At 37.2% G+C, this 19,292-nt stretch overlaps 1 protein-coding gene across 1 annotated transcript in view; it reads left to right on the forward strand.

Moving 5' to 3' along the window:
• The window catches only part of st6galnac3 (ST6 (alpha-N-acetyl-neuraminyl-2,3-beta-galactosyl-1,3)-N-acetylgalactosaminide alpha-2,6-sialyltransferase 3), a 69,560-nt gene extending 61,818 nt beyond the window's left edge, over positions 1-7,742 (forward strand). Inside the window, exons 4-5 of the mRNA XM_055058271.1 lie at positions 1,703-1,810; positions 7,025-7,742. Coding sequence (XP_054914246.1) covers positions 1,703-1,810; positions 7,025-7,214 — 298 coding nt within the window. The 3' untranslated portion in view covers positions 7,215-7,742. The remainder of the gene's footprint in view (positions 1-1,702; positions 1,811-7,024) is intronic.
• The last annotated feature ends 11,550 nt before the right edge of the window (positions 7,743-19,292 follow it).

Here is a 19,292-nt window from a genome sequence, read left to right on the forward strand (position 1 = left end):
CCATAGAACAGGAGAGTCGAATTCATTTTCGTTTTGGGCCAAATCAAGATCATGAATGCTCTTAAATGTCCAGTTGTAACTGAATGTATCGATTAAACTTGTTCACAAACTGTTAAAATATCAATGAATATCTCAAATTAAATAATATTGAACATCTTTTCAGTTCCTCCAGAATTTTGTGATTCTTTCTGTCATTTTTGCTCTAAAAATCAAAGTGTTTGTGGCACTAATTTGGAAATATTTGCGCTTATTTAAGACAATAAATGCGGCTTTTTATTTATTGCTGTATTGTTCATGAACTATAATCTTACATCAGTTGAGGCTGAGGCAGCTGTTTAGTACAAGTAAGAAAGTGAATGACAATTTTTGAGAAAAATCTGCAATAATCTTCTGATTATTAGTGCAAAACATGCAGAGATTCATTAATTTTGTGTGAATTTCCACAATAATTCTCAAGAAACTGGGGGACTGATTGGTATAATTTGACAGTAAACAGATTAAAATTGCATTAATTTGTATAACATAATATTTAAGAACATTTGGTGTTTAGACAAGAATCTATAGGGCCACATTAAAAGCTGCGGCGGGCCAGATTTGGCCCTCGGGCCTTAAGTTTGACACAAAGAATATTTAATTCCAGATAAATTATGAAGCGCTAATTTACTAGGCTGTTTCGTAAACTTTCAGTCGAATAAGGTTCAATATACACCTCTAGATAAAATTAAAAGAGCATTTAAAATGATCAGTTTCTCAGATTTGTTTGAGCAAAATGAACATTATTTCATTCTTTGAGCATTATTTCATTCTATGAACTACTGACAACATGTCTCTGATGTTTCAAGAAAAAATTTAGTTCTTATATGCAGACAAGGAGAAAAGGTCAAAATAACCAAAAAGATGCAGAGCTTTCATACCTCAAATAATGGAAAGAAAACAAGTCATTAATTTTGGGATCTGGTCCACATTTCTTCTGGCGTTTCTTTTTCTTATGGAATAATGGCTTAGATTTTCAGTCTGTTGTGTCTCTGGAGAGTCCAGATGGCCACAGGTGCTTTTAAAATAAAATAAAAATTAAATGTATCTACATATATTTCTGTTTTCGGTATATTTTGGCTCGCAGAGAGCCTCGGGGAGTCTGTGGCCGCCTGTCCGCTCCGACCTGCAGACATCAGACTTTTCTTCTCAACCTCCAGCCAAGATGAAACTTGAACTCCATGTTGTCTGGATAAAAATGATCAAAGCTGACATGTCTTAACTTTGAACATCCACAAATCAAACACTAATAGTCTGGGGCTCATGAAAAGATTATACATGTTGGTATTGATTTGCCCACCAGGTGCTTGAATAATTGAAGAGCTGCCTGTTGTTTCTCAGCCTTTCAGTAGTTTTTTGGAATCATCTCCAGTCAAGTGTAAAAGCTCCAAAACTTGAGTGTTAAATTGAAAATCACATTGAACTCGGCGTCTGTTCAAGGAGCCGGTGGTGTTTCTGCTGACCTGCTATTACCGTTACATTCAAATTTACATCCAGCTCTCAGTGGAAGCATTTGTTAGAATAATTTAACGACTCGGTTGAGCTGTAACGCATCAGCAAAAGGTGCAAAGGTCCCTGGAACAGCTGTAATGAAACTCTGTAATTAATATTTGAATTGTGATGGATAATATTCTGACCAAGATTTTTTTTGTTTTGCCTGCGTTTGCAGGATTCAGTCCGGCTCTTACCTGAGCACCGGCTGGTTCACCCTCATCCTGGCCATGGACATGTGCAAAGAGATCCATGTCTACGGCATGATAAACGACACCTACTGCAAGTAAGACACCAGCGACGCCGCACCTCACTGCCTCCTCGCCTCCTGCACTTATGGAAATAAAAACATCAGATCAAACTGCTATGTCATGCTGAATAGTTACTTTTGAGTCAGTTTTATCTCATTTCAACTGTGTTACGATAATTAGAGCAAATGGTTTTGGTAAAATTTTTTGTTTTCACAGTGTAGAGAACTGGAAAGTTCAGATACTTTATATAAAATCTGAAATTTTCCATGATTAAATATAATTAAGTAAAGAACAAATGCATTGAAAACCTGGAACACCTGCATGTTACTGTTTATATCCAGACATTTTGCACATGCACACAACGCTAGAGGTCAATAACATGGTTTCAATTGAACATTTTTGATAATTAGTGATATATTTCTTTAACTTGACATATTTTTTTGTATACATGTTTTCTCTGTCCTGCTTATTGCTTTTCTTGTTTTTAAAAACTTGTTTGAAATGAATAAATATCTTGCTATTCCACCACTGTCCATTTTGAAGGCAAGCTGTTGGGTTTAATGGTTAACTTTCCTTTCTGGCATCCATACTGGATTTTTTGTGGTGCTACTGGGTTTGTCTCTGCCTGTCTCGCTGTCCCTTCTGCTTTGAGTCTGTCCTGTAAACGCGCCTGTCGTCGTTTCCCTGACTGAGTGATTACCGCGGGGCTGCAGGAGGGATGACAAACACGCTGCTCTCTTTCTTACTCTCTCCCTCTGAAACGCGTCGCATTCTCGATGAACTCATCATCCACCTGAACCTCCTCTTTCCCCCCGAATCAAACACGCTTCCCAAATGCATGCTGGAAATCCAGCTTTTCATCCTTCCTGCGTTCCCCGGCGCGCAGCGGGAGCTGAGATAAGAGCTGCAGACACATGGCAGAGAGGCGCGCGTAATTCAACCGGCACGGAGGAGACTTGATGATTTAGTGAGGCAGTTACTGGATACTTCTCCCCCTCTCTGCCTGTGCCTCGTTTATTTCCCCCCGTCCTCATTGATGCCCGCAGATGTTGTGTTTTTCCATGTTTCCGAACTGACAACTTCCATGTTTGCATGAAGCGGTTGAAGGTTTTCAGATTCAAAGCTGCAGCAGATCCTGCAGTGATGGTGAAATCACTGGCAGGATGCAGCGAAGTACAAGTACTTTGTATACTGGAGTGTATTTTTAATGTACCTGTACTTAGGCCTGTCGCAATAAGCAATAAATAATCAATTAGTCACATGATAAATTAAAACAGGCTCAATTTCCATTTGCTGATTTATTGTTTTTCTCTTTTCTCTCTAATTGTACCAAAACTGTCTCTGTTGTTTTATTGATTGAATGATTGATTTTAAATATCTTCCAATTCCAGTGTTAAATGTTCATTAGAATTTAAAGTTTATTGATTTTTGAGAATATGTTCTTGCTTTTTTATGTCATTATTATCATTATAATACTTGAAAATGGTCTCTAAACAACAATAGTATCATTTATTTAAATTATTTCTGGGACAGTTTATCATCCAGCAAAATGTGTTACAGGATACTAGAAAACAACTTTATTTGGACCTTTTCTTAAGTAAAATATGGCAGAAAAACTCATCATTTCATATTTGTTGAATGATTTATTATTTTTTGTTTTAAATATCTGCCAAACTGCTCTGGTGACCTTTGTTTTCCAAACAATTTTCACTCCTTGTTGTTTTTTAATTTTTATTATTCACATGGTTATGAGAAAATCTTCAGCTGCTGCTCAAGTCACTCAACAGGTCGTTGCTAGGTAACCAGAGAGTGCGTTGCTAGGTAACCAGAGAGTGCGTTGCTAGGTAACCAGAGAGTGCGTTGCTAGGTAACCAGAGAGTGAGTGAGTGGGTTGACTCCACCAGTTTTGATTAGCTGACCTCTATATTTCCCAGAATGCTGTGCGGCTCTGGATTGGAGTTCAGGGAGTTTATTGGGTGTTATTTCAGCCACATTATGTATTGATATTGCTATTGATTTATTGTCCAGCCGCAGCGTTGATACGACAGTGGACACACTTCCGCTAATGCGCTGATAGCGAAGCTGATGTTTCGTTTAGCGTGCTTTAGCGTTCGTGCTACCCTGTTGTGTGGATGAGTGCGATCTCATCTGTGACTATCTTCACTGTCCAGCACTCACGTATTTCCTCCAGCTCTGGTGAAACTGAATGTATTTGTTAAACGCGGCGCCCCGCTGTGTGACGCAGAGGAGAAGCGGCTGTGTGTTACAGGGAACTGGCAGAACGCCAGTCGCTCTCTGCTGCTGTTACAACCGTTTCTCTTCTGTCTCGTTCATCCTCCCAATGCAGTTGTTACACAAGTCATCCGTTCATAAAGCTGTCAGACGCCATTAAAAACACACCAGAGGACACACTCAACCTGATCCGCTGCGCTGTGGTTTAGTTCATATTCTTTGTATTAAACACTAGAAACAGGAAATTTAGGAGAAAACACAATAACTTCCTTTACTCTGCAGTGAGACATTTGCTGCATGTTTTCACATTTACTCTTCTGGTTATTTTGTATGTCTCATGATGCACTAAATTCAAAGCCCTTCAGATAACACACTACATTTCATCGATATGCCCTGGTCTACATTAGTGTTTTTATTGTCTTATTACCGAGGACGTATGTCGTCCCAGCAGGAGTTTCTGCAGCTCTGAGTTAACTTAAAAACTCAACTCAGTTTTTTAAACACTTTGCATCTGCAAATACAACCAGACGCTTCATATATTATGAAGATAATTGTAATATTAAACGGTTTAATTGCCTAGAGCTGGGCAATTAAATGGCAGTAAAATAGCTGAAGTTGAATCCCAAATTACTCAAAATTGGTGTAAAGCTTTTGTGCTGTTATAAATTTAAAGATACTAAGAATAATTATTACTCAACTGTGCTACAAATGTTTTAGATGCAAAAACAATAAATTTATAACAATTTTATTTGATTTGTTAACATGAGGAGGGATGACCTCTGGAAACTTTTTAAAAATTAAAAATCTTAAAAAGTGTAACGGCACAAACAGAAACAATTTGCTTCCACAGTTGATTGTCGCCATATTTCATGGACTGGCTGCTTGACCTTTGATGACCTCTGGGAAACATTTATGAATATCTTTAAAATACAGTCAGCCCAAACATTTGACACCTCAAAATGTTTTTAATCGATAGGCATAACAGAAAGTCGACATGGTTAGGTTTTGAAAATAAATCTTGAAATCAAAACTAACCTTATAAAATCTTCAAATCTTATCTAATTGCACCATTAAAGGTAGTAAGTGAGTCAGTTTTATTTACACAGCACCTTTTATAGGTCAGAAAAGCACAAAGTGCTCTACTGGTGGAAACAAATGTTAAAAATACAAATAACATTAAAAAAAAAACCCAAATAAAGACAGAAACAGAGAAGTTATTCTGTAAAAAATAGTTTTCTACTGTTCTTAAAATAATCAGAAGCATCAAAACCAAATAATCTGAATTATTACATATTGTGATATTGGTATTGGCTAGTTTTAATTTTTCTGTGATTTTGTGATATGATTGTTTTTTTAAATTGCCCAGTCCCAAATAGTTGCTGTTCTGATGTCATGCATCCTTACTAATCACTAATATAACACAATAAAGGCATATTGCGTGTTATTTTTTTTAATTAGTAAGTATTTGTTTAACAAATATTGATAAACTTTTGTGAAGGTTAAATCCTATCACTCAGAGTTTAACAATGAATCTGCTTCTAGGTGAATAATTGAAACATCCTGGACAGAAAATGAGAGAAAAAGTGAAAGTCCAGTAAAAAAACCAAGAAAACGCTAAATGATCAAAAGAACAAATAGCTGCTTGAATATAATAAAATGTAGTCTAAAACTTTTGCATAGTATCAGTATTGTTCTTTTTAAAATAAAAACACAGATGGTTGAACCCTGTTGTTGGGATTTTCCTGTTTTATTCTCTGAAAAGCTTTTGTGTAAGACGAGTTGGGATTGAAAAGCATTTGTAAGATTTTGGCTCATAAACCTTTTGCTCACAGATGCAGCCGCAGTTCATCCGGGAGCTGCAGGATGGGGAAACTTGATTCCCCATGCGGCGTGTTACACACAGCCACCTGGGAGCGGTAGTTGCAGGAAAGTGTTTGGAAACGGATAAGAGCTCAGACAGAGCACTTGGCTGCTGATTGAATGTATCAGTTTATCCTGGCTGAAGACGTTAACGGCTCATTCAGAAGCATCGAAGCTGGCCGGCGCCCAAAGTGAGGCAAAATCCTCGCATTCACTCTGAAATCAGGCATAATTTTAATTGGTAGTTTCATTATGGAGCAAAATTTTATCCTGCTAAAGTTCAACTGTGCAAAATTTCAAGCCATCTACCATCAATACTATCCTTATTAAGTCCACAATCCTTCAAATGTCAAATTCACTCATTTTTAATTTTATCTTTTGTTTTTTATAAAGACCATTCATGTCGCATTGGCCCAGTTAAAGTCCATTTTTTGGCCTGAAAACTGATCTTCATTGATGTTCTTCATCCAATGTGACACATTTGGTAAAAATGGCAGCATATAGATGTTAAACTGTAATTCATTGGATCTATCAATTAACTAAGGGTTGGAACTTTAAGCTGTTAATTTTGATTAATTAATTCTGTCTATATTTTAGAGCAGTTCAGTACATTTTTATATTCTTGATACTAAAGTGTAGAGGAGGAACCTTCGTGTTGTGTTTATGGTACATCTGTAAATGTGATGCACAAGCACTGTTTGAAAAACAGCAATAGATGACAAAACTGATTCTTTTGGTCCATTGGGGGTTAATTTTTTTTCTTAAAAAAAAAAAGTAAAGGAACGCTAGAAAAACCATAAACGTGTTCAAGTTGTGCTAATAAGAGTTAGCCTCTCAGAGATGCTATTCTAGCCTGAAGTAGCATCTCAATGCTAACCATGTTGCAGCAGCTAACAGTCGTTGAATTGGAGCATTTAACTGTTGAACCTGTTATGTAATTTTAATCAAATCTCACCACTAAGTAGAAAAAATAAAACAAAAAAGTTTTAGTTGTGAGATTTAACCGTCCTACTATTTGGTGTCCAGACCTGGTAACTGGATGAACTCTTCCTTCAAAATAAAAGCTTTCATTACCTCATTCATGTGTAACGAGCTTCTCTGCCTCTTCAGTAGAGAAGGATTTTTGTCTGATAACTTTTCTCTCCTCCTCCCTTCAGGACTGAGGGCTACAGGCAGGTTCCCTACCACTACTACGAGGCGGGCAGCCGGGACGAGTGTGCAGAGTACCATCTGCACGAGAGCGCCCCCTACGGCGGACACCGCTTCATCACAGAGAAGTCTGTTTTCGCCAAGTGGGCCAAAACCCACTCCATCAAGTTCTTCAACCCTCCGTGGCAGCTGTCGTGACCCCGGCCGACCCTGAGCGTGACAAAATCTACACTAAAACAAACATCAGTTTTCAGATTTCTCCCTGTATCTGTTATTTGGTTCCCATTTGGTTCTTCAGAATTAAGTGAAATCTGAAGACTAAACGTGGACGTGCATCTTTCATACCTTCGGCTTCTTGGATTGTACGTTTTCAGCAGACGAATGTGGAACGCTCCCTGCTCCAACTGGCAGAACCAAACATTTGCGGCTCTGTGAGTCCAGAAAGAGCGGCGCCTTGAGACGAAAAGACGTTATCTGGCGTTAACTCGCTTTGGCTTTGGGGGGGAAGAACTCCAACCGGACGATTTGTGTCGGCTTGGACGTCTCATCAGCTTCTCTGCTGTTTCCTCTTGGAGTTCACCTCCAGTCAGGTTGTAATTACTCTGTAACAAGCTTCGTCTCTGTCGGTTTCAATTTGCATCGATCCGTTTAAAAAATCTTCAGCAAACAAGATTGTTTCACAAAGCGATAAAAAAAAAATAAAATAAAAATCAGGTTGTCGGTAAAGATGTAAATCATTTTTGTTGCGTTTCATCCTGAAGATGTCGGCTCCTTTTTCTTGCTATAATCCAGTGAAGCTAAATTTCATTGTGGTTTTGGTTTCAGTCTCTGGAGGGTTTTCTGATTTACTGTGCCAATGACAATGTGAGCAGCGCAGCACAGAGAGCGAGGTGCAATTAGAGAGTCCATCTCCAGCAGTTTGTGCCCCTACAGAGGAGGAGATTTATGTGTGCAGTGAAACCATTTGAAGTTAATTGTATCCCATTATCATTTTGTGCCTGCAATATACTTTGCAGTTCATTGTATAGACAAAGAAGAAGATGCATTTGCTCTCTTTCTCTCATCTTCTCATCCAGCTTTGTGCCTCTTTGTGTAACACGTCGCCGTGTGGACTTCATCCCGTTTGTCTCTGGGTGCAGCGCGCTCGACCCTCGCTCGGTACCTTCTCATCGCGTCTGTTACAGGACGGTGAAGAATAACCAGTGGGTCTCTGCTGGGGCCTGTGGGACCAGCAATGACAACTGAAAAGAGTCAAAGACTTCTAATTTAGGCAACTCAGAGGACAGTGAGATGCTTCTGCTGCAGCGTAAGCAGACAGGATTATCGTACTTTGCAGGTCGGCTGTAGTCACATGTGAAAACTGGGCTAAAAGTTTGGAACAAAATGTGCATTGTTAGCCAAAATTACTAAAATAATATATAATGCTTAGCCAATAAGGACCAAAAGTGATACAATTCAGTATACAAGTACAATGCTTTTTATGGCTTTTTAAAGCCACAATCATCAAAACTGCAGGAACTCAAAGGTTGTTTTCACACCTGATAGATTTGGTCAAATTGGAGACCAAAATTACAACAGATTTGTTACATTTTCAGCTGCTGTGGTTTGCTCTCACACTTCAACAATCAAAATAATTGATAAATCTGTTCCCTTCCTCGCCTGTGGAGGCGCTACACCAAGAACCACTGAAGTAAAAGACTCAAAAACCACAGAAGACACTGAGTGCAACTTCCTTTGTCACAAAATGTAAACAAAGACGGAGTGACGTCATCTTTGTTTTGATTGGATTTACCCAGAATGCCCTGCGCTGTAGTCCACTTCCTGCTTTTAGAGCGCTTTCTGGTCTTCTCAGTGTTCACATATGCATTCAAATGGCACCATCGCCAACAATTTCTTAAACTCAAATTCCTTTTCAGTCCCTCCAGGATTTTCTAAATTTTTTTGTGATATTTGTGCAATAAAAATCTATTTGTAGGACTATTTTGGAAATATTTGCTCTTATTTATTACTCGCTGTGTAGATCATGAACTATGATCTGACATGAATTAAGGCTGAGGCAGCTGTTTAGTACAAGTACGAAAGTTTTTGGCAATTTTTGTGAAAAATCTGCAATAAACTCGCAATTAGTGCAAAAAAGTGCAGAAATTTGTGGATTTTGTATAAATTTCCACAATTATTCTCAAGAAAGCGGAGGGACTGATTGATAGAGTTTGGTAGTAAACAGATGAAATCTGCATTGATTTGATTAATAACATAATATTTAAGCAGACTTAGTGTTTAGTCTAGCATCTGGATGGCCACATACAAAGCTATGGTGGGCCAGATTTGGCCCCCGGGACTTAAATTTGACACATGTGGCCTATGTCCACTTAGACGCAAAGCAGCGCGATGTTTACAAGAGTAAAAATGGGACGCCGCCGTCTTTGGATCAATAAGTTGTTAAGTAATCAGCGCCGACAGTATTGTCACAAGATCGTGCCAAGAAGAAGGAAGCGTCGGCTCATTTTGCTCCATTTGCTGTTTGCATCCGGATTCACTGCGTTTGGTTTCTTCTGGTCCCAAATCGTGACGCAAGCTGATAAAATGTGACTACAGACACATTTCAGATACAAATCTGATTTAGAAGCACATATTAAAGCCTCATAAATTGGATTTTTTTTGTCCAGGCGAAAATGTCAGAGTTGGACCGTTTCAGACTGCTGTGAAAAAATCTGATTCGAGTTGCATTTGGCTTCTGCGTGAACGTGACTCTAAATGTAGGAAAAAACAAGCAGCTAAATATCGAACCACAGTAATAAAGTTTTGGTCGAGGTATAAACTAACTGCTTTTCCGAAAAAGAAAAAGGCATGTAATGGATTTTCTTCCTCAGCCGCGGATAAAAACATTAACATGGAGCTGAAAGCCTGTTGGAAAACAAACCAGCGTTAATGTGCCTCAAGTTAAAGGGACCCCTGTGGAGTTTCCCTGCAAACAAACGGCAGCTTCAGTCACATTCAGTCAAAATGCGTTCTGTCAAGTTGTGTTCTGCAAACGCGGTAATTAAACTCCTTTAAGACCTTCTTTCAGCTCCCTTTAAGCCACAGAAATAACAGCCTGCAGAGCCGCAACAAGAAACACAAATGCAGCAGCGCATAATCCAGGAGACGATCTTTATCACTGCTGATAAAGTCATTGTTGGAGTTTGATCTGATTTGTTTCAACAACAGAAGTGGGTAATAAATAGACTTTAAAGGACAGGAACAGGCAACATTGGGATTTTCATACTGCAAATAGAAACTCACAAATCAACAAACAAAACAGAAATCTCTGCAAAATGCAGAATATTTCAAAATTTGTCCGTTTAAAAATTTGTCCGTTTAAAAAATGTGGGTTGTGTTTTTAAATCATTAACACATGAATAAAATGTAACGACATAATAAACATGATCAAATATCTATGAACTTTAAATTCTATTGAACATTTAACACCATAAGACATTTTAAATATTCAAAGTAAATGAACAAAAAAAAAACTAAAACAACAATTACAGTTAATTATGAAGTGTCTGTAACTCAAATTGACCTTCAAAACGTTCTGCAAAATATCACTTTTTGGTCTTAACTGTCCTAGTGGTTTGAAAAAACACCAGGGTTTGGAAATATGTTTGTTTTTTGGTGTTTCAAAATCCTCCTGATTATTGAGTCACATTCTATAGGCGCTGCGCCGTTACTGAGCAACACAAGCTCAGCTCCAGTACATTTGGTCAGCTGGTTTTACCACTGTATGTACTGTACAATGGCTGCTGGAAAAAATAAGTGCTTTCTCGTTGACTTACCATCCAGAAACCACTTGCTGCATTCTTGTTGGCTGTGCAGGAGGCTCTACTTCTGCTTTTCAAAGATGTACAGGTGTATAATTTTCCCGTGCGAGTGTAAACATTAGCAGATTATTTGTGGCACCAGTGTAAGTGTTTGGTCTAGACCCTCCAAGCCTTCCCTCATAATCCATGATGTTGTATTAAAATCATAACCGTGATTATTCTGTAGAAAAGTCCTGTATCTCAAAAAGCTCCAACTCAAATCCAGCCTTTCAGAGACATCCTGAGACATCCTTGTGAGACAACACAGCTGCTCCAGTGATTCATCCGTTCAGTAATTGTGCTTATTTCTCCAGCAGATGCACTGAATGATGAGCTCCATAAAGCTGCTGTATGCATTAATCCGTTTGTGGGCTTAGGCTCCTTATTAGTCTGCAGAGAAAAGCTTTAACTCACAAAGCTAAAGTAATTGTTTTAATTTGGCAAATAAATTCCAGTGTTTATCAGAAACTAAATGCATAGAGATTAACTTCCTGGCTACTGGCAATTGATAAAGCAAATGAAGGCTAACACGACTAAAAGCTCAGGAGGAGCTTTATTTTAGCTCAGTTTTCACTGAAATGGTGATTATAGCTTTGCCTGCAAATCGCGGCATACTTGTAGTTGCAACAGGTGCATTGCTGCATCAGCAAAATGTAAAATTGTCCTGTTTTAAATTCCTGAGCTGGACCGAAGGTTTTTGGGGGTTGGTCCGGGTCAGCGGTCCCAGCAACTGGGAGTCCAGGTTTCCGCTGAACAAGTTGAGGATTTCGTTCTGCTCCGGAGGGAAACCGCGCCGCAAAAAACCACAAAATCTCACCAAGTTTATTTGTGAGACATGAAAAGTCTGCCGGATTAAATTCCAGTTTTTAGGGATCTGTTGGATATTTAATTCATAATTCAGCTTTTCTTTTTAAATGTTTGAGATTCTCTTTAAATTTTGCGACAACACATTTATTTAAAACAGTACATCGTCCTGCCGCAATAAATCAATTAATGACATGATAAATTAAAATAAGCTCAATAGTTTCCATTTGCAGGAGTTATTGTTTCTCCCTTTTTGCTCCTTGTTTTTATGAAAAACTGGATGATTTTGTTTACAGAGATTTCATAAATCATTTTATGAATGAATGTCATAAAATAAAATAATTTTCTGAAAATTTTTTTTGTTATTTTATTACATAAAATAACATTATTTTACAAACTATATTTTAAACTATAATTTTAGTTTATAGAATTAAGCAGATTAAAAATTTCTTTTTGAGCATTTTGAATTGATTCAGGGTTTTTTCAGCACCACTAATTTTTACTAGAAAAACTAGCAAATATCTAATAAGACAAAACTAACTTACAAGTAACTTTTAAGCAAGATATAAGTTTAAGTAAATAATTAATTTGTATTGATCAGATTATTTCACTTATAACATGGGAAACGTGTCTTGTTGGAAATGAAATAATCTGCCACTTGAACTGGAACTTTTTCATCAATATTAAGGGATTATTTATTTAAAACAAGCTCATATATCATGCCTAAAAGTTATTAGCAAGTTAGTTTTGTCTTGTTTTAAATGTCTTAGACGTTTTTCCAAAAGTCCTTGGTAGGATTTTGTGTTTTTGCAGTGCAGCCCTCACAGTTGTGCTTGTTTCCAGTTTAACAACCATATTTCAGGATTTTCCCTCTCAGCCTGGGATTGTACCGTCATCTGGCAGCTCTTCATCACTCTTACACACTGTAACCGCGTTTCACTCGGTGCGGAAAGTTCTGCTGTTGTATCATCATTTAATGCGACTTTAACAGGATGTTTATTACATCACTTCAAGATTTACTCCAAGACTTTTGTTGTGTTTTTTTTTTTTCTTTTAATAACAGTTGCCTTTATTGTATTTGGGTGCAGTTTTTTTGTAGCTTATTTTCTGTTCAGCAAACATACAAAAACCCATGAAAGAATATGTTTTATTGAATTATCAGTTGATTACTGTCACATAAGTTTGAATGGGACTGAATTTGGAGATTGAGAAGATTTTACTACCTTAAAATGATCTTTAAGTTTCGTCTTGACAAAAGAAATTAGAGGGAAATTGTAGCAACATGGCTTGATAATAAAACAAAAAGTGAAATTGAACAGCGAGGACCTTTAACATTCACAAAATAACATCATATATCTTGTTTTGTGCAAACTGCAAAGCACAAAAAGGTCAGGCTGACATTTTCTGTTGGTTTCTGTGTTATTTCAACATAAAAGATGTTTCAACTCTGTAAAAATGACTCCTCTGAAAACAAGGTAAAAAATATACAAAACAATGTTTTGCTCATGGTATCGATCTGACAGTGGTTAAAGTTACTTGTAAGTTAGTTCAGTCTTTCTTCAGGTGCACTGAGATATTTTGCTTTATGAAACTTGTAAGATTTAAAAACATTTAAAAAGGTTTTACATACAGGTGTCTGCAAAGCTCTTGATACCTCAGTTCTTTCTGCTTTGTTTTGTCTCCATGTGATCCTTCAGTCTCTACAGCCGGCGAGTCAAACTCATTTTCGTTTTGGGCCAAATCAAGAGCTTGAATGCTGTTAAAGGGCCGGTGGTGCCAGAATGTATTGATTAAACTTGTTCACAAACTGTTAAAATATCAATAAATTCGTAAAATTAAATAATATTATTAGTCCCTTCAATTTAGTGATTTTTTTTTGCAATAGAAATCAAAATGTTTGTGGCATAAATTTGGAAATAAATGCGACTTATTACTCGCTGTTTGGGTCATGAACTATAATCTGACATCAATTAAGGCTGAGGCAGCTGTTTAGTACAAGTAAAAATTATTGACAATTTTTGAGAAAACTCTGCAATAAACTCCCAATTATGTATTAGTGTTAAAAAATGTATTTTGATTTGTTGATTTTGCAGGAATTTCCATGATATTCTCATGAACCTGGAGGGACTAATTGACATAATTTGGCAGCAAACAGATAGAAACTGCCTTGATTTGATTGATAACATATTATTAGTTATCTACATAAAAAGCTATGTCGTATTTGGCCTTGAGTTTGACACTCGGTTTAGATGATTTCTGATGGTTTTTCTGTGAACTCTGGCTGCTTTTCTCGTATCTTTAGGTGTTTGTGAATCCAACTCTGACAATTTATCTATAAAACGGATCCTAAACTCAAAGGAAGAATCGGGGTTGTGTTAACAACTAAATAGAAACAAATACATATGTAGCTGCCATTTTGCTGCCACACAGACACATTTATTAAGTAAATGCTGATTCAGTGTTATCTTTCTGTTATATCAAGCTAACTCAGACTGCCACTGTCACAGTTTGTAGGACTTTGAGTTAAATTTGTCTGATTTCTGTGTTGTGGTTGGTTGTAATGCTCTGAATTTAACCTTGGTGTTATTTAGCACTTTGTGCTTATTTATGTTACCATTCATCTTTGTGTTTCCTCACTACGTCAGCCTGGCCTGTTTCTTTTTGCACTATTAACCTTCCTCTGTGTTTGCATACAGTCATTGTCAGATCATCTTCTTCATCGGCTTTTTCTTTTTATTCACCTTTTCTGCTTCTTGATGCAAATTTCAAGTCACGAAATTTGTAGAATTGATAAAACAACAAAATTGCTTAACCTCATGTTACACCATGCAGACACTCTGTCTGCAGTGACGAAGGGTGTCTCACTTTGATATGTTGAAATAGGGGAGTTTAAACTTTTTCAAATGAAATAATACTAAATTAGAAATTATCTATCAAATATAAAACCACTTAGATATTGAGTGGGCCTTTATCATATCATTTATTGTGATAAATTTCTTAATAATTCTGATTTATTGTCGACACAATATCTTCAAATTAATAATGTTTTTTTTTTTTTTTAAATCAGCCGTGTTGTTATTTTTGCTGTTTTTTTAATTGATTTCTTCAATCAGAGCATCAGTACATATCAATATCTTTGGAAATATCATTAAATTTAGTTACATCATATATTTAAAAGGTCAACATTATTTATTCAGATATAATTTAAAAGGCTTAAATTTAGGTCCGGATGCAATCAGAGCAAATACTTTGTTTCCAGTCTTCATTCAGTTTATTTTGCCTTATTTGAGCTTCTGACATGATTCTGCACACCAGGTCGGAGAATCACACAAACTGCTCTATATTTTAACACTCCATTCCCTTAAAAACACATTAGATTTACCCAGCGGTGTCCAAAGCAATTAAAAATACATCAGTGACAGTGCAGGGGTCAGTATGTTGCCCAAAAACTGTTTGGCTGAGACCCAGAACACTGAATTTTAAAACCAGAGCTTAAGACTCAAGAACAGCGAGTGTCTCCGTCTCTCACGCTAAGGGAACATGATGAAATATTAAAATATATATATATATATTTTATGTTATATATTGTTTGAGAATTCAACTCATTCCATATGAAATATACTGTAACCAAGGTGTTAAACTCCTTGTAGGATTTTCTACTACTCAGTTTTGAATCTGACTCATCCAAAGGATTGTTGGGTTTATATAATTTTTTCACATTCACACATTTTGCCTGTTTATCTTCACAGTTCAGATCCATCCTTCCTCTAACCTGAAACTGATGAGGGTCTTTTTCTACTATGTTTTTTCTCTTTGCTGTAAACCAAGAAAGAAAGAAGAAACAAGTGTTCAAGCAAACTGAAGGTCATTTTAAAATAAAAATAGTTGAAAAGCTGCTGGCTTCTAATTAAAGCGAGTTGCACAAAGACGGGACTCATTCCTCCGGTTCTGGAGGTGAAACCTGCCTCCTCGGGTTCAGGAGCAGCTCCTCAAAGAACTCCTGCTGGTCTGACTTCAATTCTTTCTTTCTGAATTTCTTTGTGAATTCAGCTGCCAATTTCTCAAAGTGCTTTCTCGCAACGGTATTTCTGTCGCCTCCTTTCTTGTGCTTTTTATTTTGCATTGTGGCACTCCATTCCTTTAAATCATTCAGGTCAAGTGTCCTTGTAAAATTGTATCACAGGGAGAGTTTGAGCTGCACAGAATGTTTTTTTAACACATCCAACACACTCCTGCTGCATGTTGCTGAAGCGTGCGTTTTGTTAAGAAGTGATTATATGTTGTTAGTCTGTCATTTGCTGTCTGCTTTTTTGCTATAATTAGATTCACTGTGATTTTCTGATGTAAATTCTGTCCTCTGTGTGTTTTATTCTCTTTTCGGGGATTAAAGAAATCCATCAAACAATCTTTGTGTGATTAAATTCCTCTCAAGACAAAAGTGAGTGTGCAGAATGAGAATACGCCCGACTCGGTGACGCGCTCATGTTCCATGAGTGTGGGACTCGGGCGGCGCCGTCACATCACATCAGGCGTCTTGTTAGATTTTTAAAAACGAGCCAAGAGACGGTGCTGAGTCCAGACTTTTCCCGACAGCTGCGGTTTGGATGTAATCTGTGCACAAATGAACAGGAGCCTGATTATCGATGCACTCATTTGTGTTCTTTCTGCCACAGCAATCCATAAAATATGAAGAGGAGAAATTAAAAGACTAGCTGATACAATCCCTCTAATTTATGACAACAGAAATGTTTTCCAAGTAAATGAGGATGGAGGATGGTTTTGAAGACATAAACATAAATACCTATCACGTATTTATGGTCTAGTTTTGAATGCAAATATCTTTGAAATAAGTCAAACTATAAAAAGCTTGTTTTCAGTCAACAATTCCTTAATATTGATAGAAAAGTTACTTGTTTCACTGGATTTTTTCACATATTACAAGTGAAATAATCTACAAATGGAACCAGAACTTTTCAAATTAATATTAAGGAATTATTAACTCAAGATAATCTCCCACATCTTGTTACTTGATGTTAGTTTTCCCTAATGTTAAGACATTTGTGCTTGAAACTAGACAAAAATTGTGTTTTTGCAGTGTGCCTTCACACTGCTTCAATGTAGTTCATGTTTTGTCATATTGATGATCACAAACTTCCATGCATTTTAAAGACGAGTTTCATCTGCCATTGCACAGAGAAAATGTCAAAGTGCAAACGCGTCCAACTTGACGCGCCTTTGTCCGGTGTGAAGGCAGCATAAGGTGTTCAACAGCGAAGGTCGTCGGTTGTACTGCATTTAATTTAGGACAATCCGCATAAAGGGACCTAGAAAACATTTGCACGCCACACTTTTCAGATTCCTATTGCTGTTCACCGTAAAATAATACCCCACTTTGTATTTTATGCTGAAATGCATCATAAACCCAGTAAAATACTCGCACAAATCAAAGTTCCTGTAAAGTTGCTTTGTGATTCGATGCTCAAAGTTAAACCAGTTCGTCAAAGTTCGGTTCTAATGAAGTGAAAGTCTGTCGACATTTTTCTCAGATGCATTTTGTCACTTGGTTCATGGGTGGAAATGAAGCCTGATGAGACCATAGTTGGTTTGTCGCAATAATAAGAGTCTCCTTTAGCATCAATCAGGTCTGAGACATATTCATTCCTGCTGGACGTCTCCAGTGACAACCGGTTTGACCAAGACTGGGCAATTAGAAAGAAAAGGGAATTAAGTATCTCCTTATTATACGATGTTTTTGGACTAATTTGCACGCAGAGCCTATGAGGATCCCAGGCGTTTTGTTCTGTTTATTAAAATGATACACAGCACAGGGAAAGTAAACATGTCTGCCGCTGTGGCGCCCCTTCTGACCTCAGCTTAATTTATTAACAGTGAGCTGCAGAGTCTCCTGTCCTCTGAAGAGTCATCCGGTCACATGAACCGACACAAACAGCTTTACAGAAACGCCTCTAGTCGAGATCCAGATGCTAACACAGCAACCTCAAATAATTCAAAACATACTGTCCCACACTACGCTACACCTTATGCATTATGATATCTACCATGGCAGAGCATGCTCCACACCACAGTAACACAAACTATCATGATTAAACTTTAAATCATTACATCTCGCCTCTACTTAGAGGAAAACAGACTGATTATAACTTTCAGCCCAACATGATCAGATGATGATTAAACGTGAAATAAACAAAGAAGTAGCCGAGCATAAATGATACAAAATCCATGTTTATTTCTATTTAATCACATAATAAAGCATGTGATTAACATGTATTTTTACATGTTGCAACATCTTTAAACTGAGGATTTGGCTTTCAGATACTGTGACAAATGTTTATTTTAGGCCCAACACTTTTTCACTCTTCTACTTGTTCAGATTGCATTTGTATAAGCATTTACTGAACAATAATTGAGTGCAAATAATGTATTAAAGTATCAAGTATGAACAAACATCTTGCAATATCTCCAGAACAAATGTTGATCTGGACAAATTCATTAAAATGTTTTACTTCCTTGGAAGTCAAACGTAATGAAATGAAGGATGGTTTCGTAATTCGACATAGAATTTGATGTGTAAAAGGTAAACATAATTACTTTCAGCTTCAAATATAATTTAAATTCAGATTCTGATGCAATCAGGTCTCATCCAAGAGCAAATACTTTGTTTTCAGTCGTCTTCATTCAGTGTATTTTGTCTTATTTGAGCTCTGATTCTGTCATGATTCTGCACACCTACATGGAGAATAACACAAACTGCTCAATATTTTAACACTCCATCCCTTTAAGGCGCATCAGATTTAACTAATACATCCTGCCATACACCACCATACTGTACCACCTTCACAGAGTTATAGAGCTTTGTGAAATAAACTAAGGTCCACAAACAGTTGCACAGATGAAAATCACATCAAAAATAGTAAAAAAAAACATGTTTAAAGATGGTTAACCTCTTAAAACAAAAAAAGAAACATGTTTTAAAAGTATTTCTGGACTTGAAAGGACAGATTATTCCAGACGGTTGGGATCACAACCCAACTGGGCACATTGGGGTTGTGGTGCATTTTGTAGAGATAATGAACATAGATGTGCAGCCGACAAACACGCAGTAATCCTGTGTTGCGTTATCTTGTCACTATGGAGTCAAAATCTCAAAGGTATTTTTATGACACCTTGTTGAATCTTCCCCACAATGGATTATGGCAGCTCAGAAGGGAAGAAGCGTCTCTAATAAAACTATTGATTTGAAATCAGCAGAAATGTTTAAATGGAGGTAGTGCTTAGTGACAGCTAATAAACCAAAGGTGTCAGGGATCCACACGTCTCCAGCTGTCTTTGTGAGAGTCTGAGGAGGTACAGTGTCTAGGGTGATGTATTAACTAATAACCAAATGGCTGCGAGCGTTGCTACCGAGCCCATTCATTTCTCTAAAGTGCTGTATACACAGAGCTGTGCAGGAGTAATGGACATGATGTAATTTATAATGCCGGGAGAACTAATGAGCTGCTGGAGAAGTGCTTTTTAGGACGCTTTACTTTAGGCTTCGTATTTTTGCCCTGGTCGTTCACACTGCCAAATACATGCGATCCGTATGTGATCGAAAACGTCCCGCATGCGCAGT

Source organism: Poeciliopsis prolifica, unplaced genomic scaffold (genome assembly GCF_027474105.1).
Source record: "Poeciliopsis prolifica strain line A6 unplaced genomic scaffold, Auburn_PproV2 SCAFFOLD050, whole genome shotgun sequence".
Classification (NCBI taxonomy): domain Eukaryota; kingdom Metazoa; phylum Chordata; class Actinopteri; order Cyprinodontiformes; family Poeciliidae; genus Poeciliopsis; species Poeciliopsis prolifica.